The 12,653-nt window shown below is 41.0% G+C and overlaps 1 protein-coding gene across 1 annotated transcript in view; it reads left to right on the top strand.

Annotated features, from left to right (window-relative positions):
• The window catches only part of akap9 (A kinase (PRKA) anchor protein 9), a 70,115-nt gene that overhangs the window by 27,349 nt on the left and 30,113 nt on the right, over window positions 1-12,653 (top strand). Inside the window, 3 exon segments of the mRNA XM_035680794.1 lie at window positions 1,464-1,600; window positions 1,839-2,047; window positions 3,903-4,135. Coding sequence (XP_035536687.1) covers window positions 1,464-1,600; window positions 1,839-2,047; window positions 3,903-4,135 — 579 coding nt within the window.

Here is a 12,653-nt window from a genome sequence, read left to right as displayed (position 1 = left end):
CTTTTATAATATTGTTTAACCAGTATTTAACCAAAACCCTCCTCTTTAAGTGGATAATCTCATCACACACACAACCACTACCAACACCAGAGGTAAAATAGTTTGTCAGTGTCTCTCACAACAGCTTAAGTTATTTCAGGTAAAGCATATTTGTTTATCCACTACTGTCAAAGAATAATATTTTAGAAGTATACTTTCTCGACCATCTACTCCGCACGCACTGGCTTCTTCATGTTGATTTGGAATTCTCTTTAAAATCACTCGTCGTGCCTTGGAGAGTTAATCCCAGGGCCTGCAAGGCTTTCACTAACCATTTATTGCATGATTAGGCTTTAACTGTGTGATAGCAGTGGCTGTCAGCTTCAGTTTTCTTTGTGAGATGAGTTGCGCCAACACAGTGATTCAGTAATGATATTTTAGTTTAAAAAAAAAAAGTTCTTAAGCTTCAGTAATTGGCTCAGATGAGATTTAATGATGAGAAAAATGTGTCTGTACAACACTCAGTTGAGATGTTTACATGCATTATGTTATTTTCTCCTGAATTATCTAATTTATATAAATATTGTAGAGTTGATCCATAGTAAATAAACTGTGAAGGTTGATAAATGTGACATTGAAAGCCACAAGAATCTTTTAAATTAAAGATAAAAGCTTCTATACAAACGTTCGCTAGGGCCATATAAATGAAGCAGCTCTAGATTATAAACATTTTGACATTTTAGGTTTAAATTCTCAAGTTTACAAAAGAAGTTGAGTGATGAGATTACAAATTATAAAACATCAATATATATTTGTATATGTTTGCATGCAGTTTAATGTCACAGCTTTATTTAGCTAACATTATAGAGCCATAAAGAATTATTTAGTTGTTAAACTCAGGCTTTATACTATATTCATGTAACTTAAAATATATATAAGAAGTATAATATTTATAATATAGAAATTGCAACATTTCTGTCTCAAAAACATGAAAAAAACATCTTTAACTTTATATTGTGTGTCACTATAAAACCTTATCATTCAGTACATTTCCTCTCATCTTTCTAAAGAAGTGATTCTTCGACTGAAACCAGTGCCAGTCTCACTCATCTGCAGTCTCTTCACAATCCAGTGTCTGGGAGTGAAGTGACTGGAGATGTAGAGCTGTATTTCTGCTGTTCTTCCAGAAGGTGGAGCTGTTGCCTCTGCGAGTCGTTGTGCCTCAGGTGCACCTGTTGCCATAGCAGCACAAAGATACTAGTGTTTCTCTCGGCTCCAAGGGAGTTAGAAGTGCGCCTTTGTGTTTGTGTGAGTCTCTGTGCTCGTACAAGGGCAGTGTATATCTTATTTGAATTCACTTTTACTAATCGTCGTGCACACAGCCACTCTGTCATTTGCTGTCCAGAGTTTTCAGAGTCTGTTTATCCAACTGCAACTTTGCAATGACGGGGCTGCTGTCTGTGTTCTCTCTCCTGCCTGTTCAGGCCTTAAAGAAGAGAGAAGATGGGCAAGAAGAAGTTGAGGAAGAGGAAGATCCAGGGGGGGCGGGAATAAAACAGGCTGGTGGAGGCAAATTGTCGTCGCAGGATGATGGAGATTTCTCCGATAAGGAAACTGAAAGGTAAAGACAAACTGTTTTCAAACTGTTTCCTAAATGTTAAATCAACTTTGTGCACTGAGATGCTCCACAAAGTTAATGATAACCTGTGTTTGTTTCTTAAAGTAGACACAAGTGTGTGTGGCCTATCAAAGGGTGACGAATGTAATTGTCCCAAGCCTTTTTTTATTGGATAACACTACAGATATCTAGAGCGAGAAACTCTTCTTTACTGTAACATAACTGCTTTTGCTGCTTTCAGAAACATCTTGCGCCAGGCCAACGAGAAACTTAGTCAGGTGCTGGTTGACGTCCTGAAGACGACGGCAGCGGCGGAGGAAACGATCGGCCTCCACATGCAGAGTCTGTCTGCTTCCAGTGGAGCTCAGCAGGCTACACTGCCCGCCTCCACCACACAGAGAGCTACCTGGCAGAGAGCTAACACAGAGCCCAATAGACCTTTTGCTGCAGGCAAGTAACATCAGGTCATAAGTAGTAATAATAATGCCGGTGCCTACGTTTAGCCAACAGGTTTCACAGCCCACCTACCCAAATATGTTGGTTCAGATGTTGGTAGTTAGCTGGAGGTGAGATTTGTAGTGTAGCAAGCAGGGAAATATATTAGAAAACAGATTAAAATACCTACAAAATCATGTGTATTATTATGCTCACTACACAACACCTCAGTATTGGAAATAATATATTGGAATATTTCTCTGCTCTGCAGTTTCTGGGGCCATCCTCAGTCTGGCATCCCAAATTCAGCATGTGGCATTTTATGGAGCTTAGAATTAGTTTGCGTTAATTAAGTCTGAATAACAAAAACATTTGGTGCAAATCTGATTTATACCACATTTATTGAAGTTTTAAAATCTGTTTTTAAATGGACTTCTAGATTTAAATTTCAAATGTGTTTGGAAATTCAACTTGCCACACAGCACTGATGCGCCATCCACAGTGTTGCTGCCAGCTGGGACTGCAATTTAAGTCTGGTGCTACAGAGCAATACTGCACCATGACGACATAATGCTAGGGCATAAACAAAGAGTGGATGCTCCTCTCTTTCTTCATCTAGCCTGGAGTTTTTTTTCCGTACAGTTGTCACACACAAATTCAACGTGATAACATGCAAATTACAACATGGGCTGTTTGTCCTGTAATTCAGACGTCAGAAAAATATCAGATTTGCCTTCGCCCTGAAAGGTTCATTATAACTGAAGGCGATAACTCCATGGGAGCTAAAGACAACAAAGTCTCATGTTAAACAAGCTAATCCTAACACTTGATACCTCAAAACAAAACCATAGCTGCTCATATTAATCACTAAACTACAGTATAGCTCACTGGAAGGGTCGCCCCCCTGTGGATCAATGGATGTCATTAGGCCCTGTCTTTCTGTTTTTCTTTCTTTTTAAGTGAAATATAAATTCTGAAAGTTCTGTTTCAGAACTTTCTGCTGCATACTTTACAGTAAACACTCATTTTATAATACACACGTTTTCTCAAAAAGCCAGTTTTTCTGCTTCACTGCACGTGCAGCTCGTTGAATATTTAAAATTATGGATGGTGCTCGTCAAATTACATACCTGCAACAGTTTGTATGTGCCGCAGTGGCATCTCTTCTCTAATCTAATCACATGTTTTTATGTAAATAACTTTCAAATGATGTTCAGCGGTGCGATTGCAGCCTACATTTAGCGTCATGCCATAGAGCTGCATGACTCACACAGAGACTACAGGACTGTAGCTGTTTCATGCATCTCGTCAACAACATGTCTTATAATCTGATGTGTCAGTTTTGTTTCGATTGCACGGATCAGTTTTTTTCTCCTGAAAATCGTAGACCATGATGAACGTCTGCCAGAATAATAACTTGACCTGCCTCTGTGCTTTAAAAGATCCACTGCTCGATCCCGCTGTGAATAAATGCAGATCACGTCATGTAAACTAGCTTAAAGGCTCAGTCATGTGAGCGCAGCGTACTCATTTGATCCGGATGATGTCTGCGCCTACACCCTTCTTATGGTTATATATTTAGCACTGCTTTTCCTGCTGTTCCATTATAAATATGAACTACACATCACTAGCATTTTGTACTTGTCCTGCACCGAGCTTCACATCGATTTGTTTCATCATGCTACTTTACTATCTTAGCAGCATTTTACATGACTGTGCTGAATATTCTTTCACAATATTATTGGTACGGGTGTGCAGTTGTCTTCAGGAAGCTGTAATAAACAACATATTGCAGTGAACTGAAATCTGTTGACAGTCTAATATGCATAAGGTTTGTGTGTGACATGTTTCTGCTCTCTGGTCATACCAGGTCACTCGGCAGAAAGTTTCCCGGGCAATGAGACTGGAACAGACGATGTGAGTTTGTGGTCCGGGGAAATGGAGGCTGACGAGGGTCTCGAGGTGTCACAGCAGATGATGGAAAGCCTGTTGCTGGGGGCGGGGACACAGCTAGAGAACGAAGAATATCTGATGGGCATCAGCAGCCGACTCCAAACTGCTCTGGAGAAGATGTTGATGGCCATCACCGACACCACCAACCAGGTACCATTTTTTGGTTCAGTGTCCTGGGATCTATTTATGGTTGTCTCATATTCAGAGTATTGCTTTGTCTTACTGCGTATGGCACCTTCTCCCCACTAAGAAACTTGTAGTGTGTAATCTAAGGGAGTAAACTGTATTTAGTTGTCTTGTAAACGGTTAGTGGGTCTGAAATATTCTGCTATATTTTAAACTATATAATATCACATAAAATGGTTGTTCCAGACCTCTGAATCATCACCCACATCTCAGATGGGTTCAGTGATTCAAGTAGACAATGAAAATAAAAATAATGAATGAAATCAAACAAAATGGCAATTCAGTCTGAATTATAAGGCAAGGCATGAAAGGAACAAAAGAATTCAATAGTTCATCGAAGGGCTGCGTAGCCTTTTAATGTCACATTGCTGTCAGTACAAAAGTTTAGTTTCGGTACCAACACAAAACTTATTACAATACCTTAGTTTGAGGAACATAAACTTGTTTTTAAACTGCTAGATGCATCAGTGTTAAAGGAATAGTTTAACTTTTATGGTAAATATGTAGCTAGAACCAGCTGCCGGTTAGCTTAGCTTAGCCTAAACACTGGATACAGGGGGGAAAAGCTGTCTTTGCTTTCTACAAAGGTCACAAAATCCATCTACTAGCACCTGTAGAGCTCAACAGTTAACAAGTTATATCTCACTAATTATGCTGTACAAAAACTGACATTTAAAAACGTCAATTTGCCGTTTTACTGGGTTTTATGTGCCCAACTAACTGGGATCAGTTTCTGGGCAGCCAGTGGTTTCAGTCTCACAAGTATCTGCAAACAAGCAAAAATGTTGAACCTACACCTTTTTAAAAAGACTAATTTTGCTCATTAAAATCACCTTAAGATAGCAAAGTTTCCTGATTTACGTTGATTAGGATAAAAAATAATTAAAAAAATCTGACCAAACGTTTCAATACTCAACGCTTTTGATATTTAATATCATCCCTAGTTTATTATCCGTTGTTAAGTGAAATGGGTTCTTTGCAGGTTGAGATACCAGAAGAATCCTTCATCAACAGTCGTGTGTGTGTGTGTGTGTGTGTGGACCAATCTAAGTAAATGCCAATTCCTGTGGGACAGCTGGCTGTATGGTAGAGTGGTCAGCTCCACCCTGCAGGCTATCACTCCAAATGTCTATTTCTGGAGCCTGTATGAGTGTGTGTGAGTGTGCATATGCGTTTGACCAGTTACAGCTGGTGAGGAGTGTGACTGTTGAGCTTACACCAGAGGCTGCTCCATATGGACGAGGGTCTGATGCCCAGGTGGGTTGAGTAAAAGAGTGTGTGTGTGTGTGTGTGTGTGTGTGGTGGCATTGAGGAGGATAAAAACTGATGCAGAACAAGAAATTAAGAATGCAAAGATCAAGACAAACTACCATTCCTACTATAGGAGGACTCAAAGAGCTGTGGCAGTTAGCAGCAGCCTATGTTGCTGCCTGCCATAAACTAAGGAACAGTGAGTGACAGTTAACACATGTTGTTCCTGTTATATTCAATTATTTGTGTTTTTTTAGTATCTTTCTTTGTTGTAGTATCTTTATTTGCTGTAGTATGTTTTCTAATTAAAATGTAGCTTTAATGTCTACACGCATCTGTACGGCGTAAACTCGTGCCAATAAGGCCATCTGAATTTGACTGTATTACATCCAAACTTTAAACATGTTCCTTGTATTTCTAGATGAATAATGATGAGCTACCGTTTGTGTAATTTGTACCTGCTAGCTACACGAGGACCTTTGCTGCATTATTCCTGACCGCCTCTCCCACTTCACTGATTTTTAATTGGCTGCCATGTCATAAAAGGCCATGTCGTGGGAGGATGCTGAGTAAGTAGATGCACACATGTCCATCGTTTCATTATTTGGATGAGTGGATAACGGTGGAGACGATGATGCTGGTGATGATGATGACTGTGACGGTTTATTTAAGTGTCTCTGTGGAATTATGTGAGGGGGCCAGTGAAGAGGAGCTCGTTTACAATGCGGCTACTGGCCAAGGAGGAGGACAAAAATAAATTCCAAAAAGGAGGAACAAAGACAGAAAACAATAAAGTGCCGTTGCTAAACCTCAGAGGGGCCATCGAGACTATTACAATGAGCTCATGAAATCGTTGTTAGAGGACACACTGAGCTTAGTGATGCATGTTTATTGCACATTTGTGTATCTCTGTGTTCTTTGGTATTTAGTCGAACACTTTGTCCACAGTGTGCTGCGTGTGAAACTTTAATGAGCAGTGGTGAGATGAGAAGAGGGAAATTTGCTGAACTGCCATGATGAACACGGTTGATTTGTAATTATTCATGGTGACACATTTAATCTGATGTGGTTGAGGAATTAGGAGGCTGCGGCTACGGAAGCTACTGTTACCCAAGCGGGGCTAGCTATCTGTGCTTTAATTTTACCCCGAACTGCGCTGAGATAAACTATCTGCAAACTCACAGCGCTGAAATACTGTATATCAAATCTTTTTGCCTGTTCCATGACAAAGTTGTCAAATTATGACAGAGCCAAGCAGTGTGTGTTCAGGCTCTAGGCTTTCAACTCTCTCTGGTAGGTTGGATACAAAAAGATGAAACATGTCATTCATACACTAACAGAAACACACTTTCACCACAGACTCTCACAAACCACACAGAAGAGGACCTCGCCAGCGCAAAGAGTAACTGGTAGATAGCAGTCGTCCATTAAGTAAAAACTCCAGAGGTTGACTCTTCTATTTTTGCACTTCACAGCCGAGGACATGCAGGGCAGAACACCACATAAACGCTCAAAAACTTATTAGACCGTAAATTCAGACCAGTAATTCATAAAAGATGACCTCAAACCAGGCGACGGCTGGGCATAACGAATGAGGAATTCCGAGGTCGGGAGCTCGGGTAGAAATCTACGTGAGCTGTGTGTGCGTGTGTGTGTGTGTTTGCGGGTGCATGTGCATATGAATGGAGCTCTTTTGTAGAACTTTCAGTTTCAATTTATGATCCATTAACTTGTAATAAGTGCCATACTCTCCTGCCCTGGGAATCAACAGCGAGGCAAGTGAGAAGGAGATGGGAAAGGGCATTTAGAAGTCGGCCACACAGCTACACAATGCAGCGATTAGTGCAGTTCCGGTCTCTGATGTGGCATTTAACGGTAGCCCACATAAGAATGGCGCCAAGGAGGTTCATCCAGCAGTCACATCATGCTGGATTCATGGTCAGGCCAACCGTACCCACTGGATTTGGATTTCTGCATGTATGATCTTCTTCTGTAAAAAACAAAACAAGGAGCAGGCGCCTTTTGGTTCCAAGAATGGGATACCCAATCAGAATGAGGCTATTCAAACCTGAGGATCTCTTTTTATATATACAGAAAAGTTGAAGCAGCAACCATCTCCCCATCCATTGACTTTTAAGTGGGTCACAGAGCAGCAGAGTGACACATAAAGAGCCATTCCTGAAGTGCACCTGCAGCTCACCTCCTCCCTGCTCATCAATGAGGCTAACAGAGAAGCTGTCCTCTAGGATGGGCCTGCATTCTCCCCCCACCCAGCACCCAAACAGGCTGCAGGATGGGTCCCTGTCAGTAGCCTGACTGCTTTCTGTCTGTGAGGCAAAGGGCTTCAAGAAATCCACCTGATCCGCTGCTTTAAAGTCTCTTCTATATGGGGCACAGGGAGAGAGCAGGTTGACAATTCTTTTCTCATTTTTCTTTTACATTTTTCACTGTCAACAGGATGATTCAGGTGCAGAGCAGAGCAGCATTTTCTCCCAGCAGCCTGGCCAACTGCAACAAGGCTGCATTGGTGCAATGCAAAAAATATTACGCAACCTGCAAAAGATTGCAAAGGACAAACCACTGCAACAACAAGAGTAGTAGTAACCAGTTATTTTGCCCCCATTCTATGTTAACTACCAATGTATTACTACCTTTTGAGGCATCACTACATGTGTTAGCTAGGAATGACATACATTGTATTTCCAAGATATGTTATGCTATCATTTGAAATGGTTGAAATGGACATTATTCCAAAAATGTATTGATAGTATAAACCATATTATATAGACCATATTATTGTAATTTGTCATTGCTATTGTTTTTCTCTTTCTAATTTCTATTTGGTATAATCATGTTCTGAGTTTTGAAACTACAATTACCATAATGCTTTGGGGGATATTAGCAGAAAGTGTCATGTTGCCGAGAAGTTTGAGAGTTGTAGGCAAATTTGCACTATATTATGATTATCTATTAGCTGTTCCTGTTTTCACTGTATTAATTGAAGAAAACCTTCCAACATAATGATTATGAAGCAAGAGCTGAAGTTACAAAGACATATTGATGTCCCCGTAAAGTGTAAGCCCTGCTCATTCCAACAGTATGAGTATTTTAAACACAGGCAAAAATGATTACACAGGTTCTTTCATTCCCTTTGAATTCCATTGCATTTGCTGCATTAGAAGAGCTACAAACCAAAGTCAAGCAGTGAACACATAGTAGATGTACACCAAGCTGAAATCCTTGAGCACCTTAACATGTACAGTGCATCGGAATCAGCCCTTTGTCTATCTCTTTATTACTGTGAAATATTCCAGATAGGAAAGTACAGTACATTATGTGGAGGATATTGCAGAAATACACATTCATTTGAAGCATAAGCTGAACATATGTGTGTGTGAGCCTTTGCCTTTTTTTGTCATCATGTATTAAAGGATTGTATATAACATAAAAAAAGTTCACAACATTACAGCCCTTGCTTTAGAAAAAAAAAAAAATTACTTGTTTTCACAGTATGATTACCTGGCAACAGCAAGGATCAGGAGTAAAACAGCTGCTTCAGAAAATGTCAGAAAGTTTGTGTTGTAATTTGCACAGACTCTTGCACAGCATGGCAATGAAGATGGGGGTGTTATTTGGGGCTAAAGAGGTAATCACAGCATTTTCTTGAGCAAACTCAAACAGTGTAAAAACACTGCCAGGAAAAGAAAAGCAAAGAGGAAAAATCAAATAGTGGCTAAATCAACAAACTTGAAACAAGTGGTGCCATGAATATTCCCGTTAGCCCCCGAGGGCAACACTGCATTCTGCATAGTCTTTTTCTCTCACTCCCCTCTTTTCTTCTCTACAGCTTGACTTCAAAGAACTCTCTTGCAGAATTCAAGTCAGGTGGTGTTGGTGGTGGTGGGGTAGGCACACAATATGCTGAACGCACGCCATATCACACATCTCTCACTCTTTTATGTGTTAATCACCATCAGTGCAGCAGCGGATGGAAGATGAACGAGAATTTAATGAAGATTTAGGTCGTGGGAAGTGACTGGCACAGCCCGTCTCCCCCCACCCCCCTCAGTCCCCTGCCAAAGACTCCTTGACATCTGCTTGCTCCATAATTTGTATTCATGTCTGCTACTATCGCAGAGTGTTGGGGGCATATGCCACTTGAAAGGAAAACATTCTGACCTTTCAAGCTCAATCATAAAATGTGATGATGGCAATGAACTGGGCACCTCCCTGAAAACTCGACTGGTGATTTTTTTTAACATCTTAGAGGAATAGCTAAGTGGGCTGAGTAACTTCACTAGCCCCAATGGATGTGTGCTCATCTTAATCATCAAAATTAAATCAGGTACCATGGCCTGTGATGACAATAAAGGGTCACTTGGGAGAGAAGAGGAAGACGGGGAAAGAGGCCAAGACAAGTCCTCTAAGAAAGAACCTGGGCTTTGATATACAGTAGCAGGAAGGACTTCTCTCTTTTAAAAAAAATAAAATAAAATAAAATAAAAAGCCAGGCTTGAGTCTGGCAGGCAGAGAGCTCTATCAGGGCCAAGCCACACATCTATCAGGGAAAGGCACTAAGGCTATTGGGGATAAGGCATGGAGGCATGAAGAGAGGCTATTTCCATGGGGAGTCCTTGGAGAGGCCAGGCCCAACCTGCTAGTGAAGCCCAGCAATGAGAGGTGTCTCTGGGGGACTGCAGAGGATAAGAGGCCCCGGCGGAAGAACTCTCACGTCAGCACTTCAATCACGCCTAATCCCTGCTTAGTACACCCACTGCTATGGCAAGGAGAGAGGGGGAGAGGGAGAGGACAGGGAGTGCAGAGTGAAAATGTTGAGAAGGGAGGCTAAGTGAAAGAAAGATGAAGAGAAACAGAGGAAAGATAAAAGCTACGAGTAAGGAAAAAGATTAAGAGAAAGAAGGAGATGAGAGACAAAGAAAAAAAATTGCCAAAGGAAACATCAAAGGTGAGCAAGTGGAGATAGTGTGTGAAATTGAGAGTGAGGATGCAAACTCGGGTGTGTTAAAAGCATCGATGCAGCCTCTGCCAACACATACATATTTTTGTCATTTCAAATCCTATCCAGGTCAGAAGAAACCAGAGCAAACACAAGTGATGCATGAAATAATAATTATATTGAATGTACATATGTCCGGGAAAGAAAGAATTTATCTTGTGAGTGATAGTGAAACTAAAACTTCAATGAAATCTATAAAAACCTACTTTCAGTTATAAAATCCTGGCATTTTTGAAAATGCGGCCCTAGGTTTCACTTCTGTTTAACACAGCAAATTACAACAAGGCACTGTGGGTCCATTTTAAGTAGGGTGAAAGAGGATATGCTTGGCTGTCTTTTCGAAAGAAAAGTCCCTGCCACACCACCAGAAATATAACCAGAAAACCAAGTGTTCCACTTGTCAGACAAATTACATGTTCCCGCTGTACTGGTGTTCTTCTGAGACTGCTTGTGTTGTTCAGCAGTGGATTGGATTATCCCCAAAAAGGCAAAGATACAATCTCTGTGCGGATGTATAAAAAACCAAAAACAGAAAAACAGTGGCACACAACTGTAGAGACACAAAGTATATTTTCAAACACAGCTACAACAAGAAATTGAAGGGAGACTTCTAAAGATACAGGGCCTTCACAGAGAGAGAGGGATGGAAATCTGCTCTATAACCTGCCGTTACTTTGCAGAGACGCCACAGGACAGCAGCAAACATCAAAACCTAATCTGATGAATGCTGTGCATATTGTACAGTATGCGTGTATCTGTGTGCTTATATTTGTGGGTGTGCGCATCTGTGAGCTGGTGTGCTTTTGTAAGTGTGTCTACACACCGTCTGTGTGTGTGTGTGTGTGTGTGTGTGTGTGTGTGTGTGCGCATCTGGATGGATAGATGGTGCGGCGAGAGATGAGAGGAAAGAGGGATGGAGATGGAGCAGATGGACGAGGGGAGATCAGTGAAAGAGGATTACGGCACGTCAAACCATCATCGCACTCATAAAATCAGTCCACCCACACTGCTTCAGAGGCTTCAGAGCCAATGTAGAGCAGGGATAATTTAAGGCCCACAGTCTATCTCCCTCTCTTACTCCAGATAGTAAACTACTGCTGAGAGGGAATGGACAGAAGAGACAGTTTAAATTAAGCGCAGGGGATTCTACAAGAAAGGGCGATTGAGAGTGCGTCAAGATAAATTGTAAAGGGTGATTGTGCAGGAAAGCTGTGAGGGGATTTCTAGGCAAGAGGTTAAAGGCTGTGTATGTATTACTAAGTCGCCAAAAATGAGGGGACAGACACTTGTGTGTGTGTGTGTGTGTGGGGGGTTGTAAATCTACAACAGAGACCGAAGCTAGAGTGCTTGCGGCACTTACCTGACATCTGATTTTCACTGAGAACTACAGCATGATTATTAACCGGCAAAGTGATGACTAGTGTGTTTTACATGAACACAAGCCGAAAATCAAAAGAATCAAAGCTGCTTCAGTTTACATTATTTGTACCTTCCATGTTCCTGCTTGTGATTGTGACAGTCTTTTTTTGTGTTTCTTCTTCCTAATTTTCCACCAGCAATTTTCCCGGCGCAGCAGAAACATGAGCTAACATCCTCTGAGTTGCCTTGAACAGTAAGAAAAAAAAACGATGTAAAATAGGCCACCTTAACATTTTAACATGCTGTCAGTAGCAGCAATTTACTCCACAAGGGGTCCATATGGGATATGGCCAACTGGAAATGTTTACAGAACAATATTGCTGACAAATCTCCTCCGATAGGTGAATCCAATAGAGCCTCTGGCGAAACATGTTGTTCAAACAGTTGAACTTGTTCCTTAATAAACAGTATATTGACAGAGCCTGCTGTGCGACAATTCACTTTTGATCAGTCTGTCTAGTTTGTTGCTTATATTTTGCAAGAATCTAAAAACTGTGGGCTTTATTCCTTTATGATTGACAAATAGTTTTCTTTAACTTATTTATTATTTGTCAAAATCAAACGAAACATCAGCTTAGAAAACTGGAATATTGGATGTCTAACATCACAGCTGAGAGCTCGATGTGTCATTTCAGCACCATGGTCAGCACCAGAGATGACTACTAGAGCTGGGTTATATCAGAAAAGAAGTGGTTTGTGCGACATGTTTTCTGAAAATAAACAAGTTTATGCCCGATTTGAATAGCCACGCTGAAACGTGGGGTGAAGCTCTGGCAGTCACAAAAGGGGGGGGGG

This window comes from Morone saxatilis, unplaced genomic scaffold (assembly GCF_004916995.1).
Source record: "Morone saxatilis isolate NCDOM2014 unplaced genomic scaffold, NCSU_SB_2.0 Contig9, whole genome shotgun sequence".
NCBI classification, from domain to species: Eukaryota; Metazoa; Chordata; class Actinopteri; family Moronidae; genus Morone; species Morone saxatilis.
This window is presented reverse-complemented; position numbering and strand designations above follow the sequence as displayed.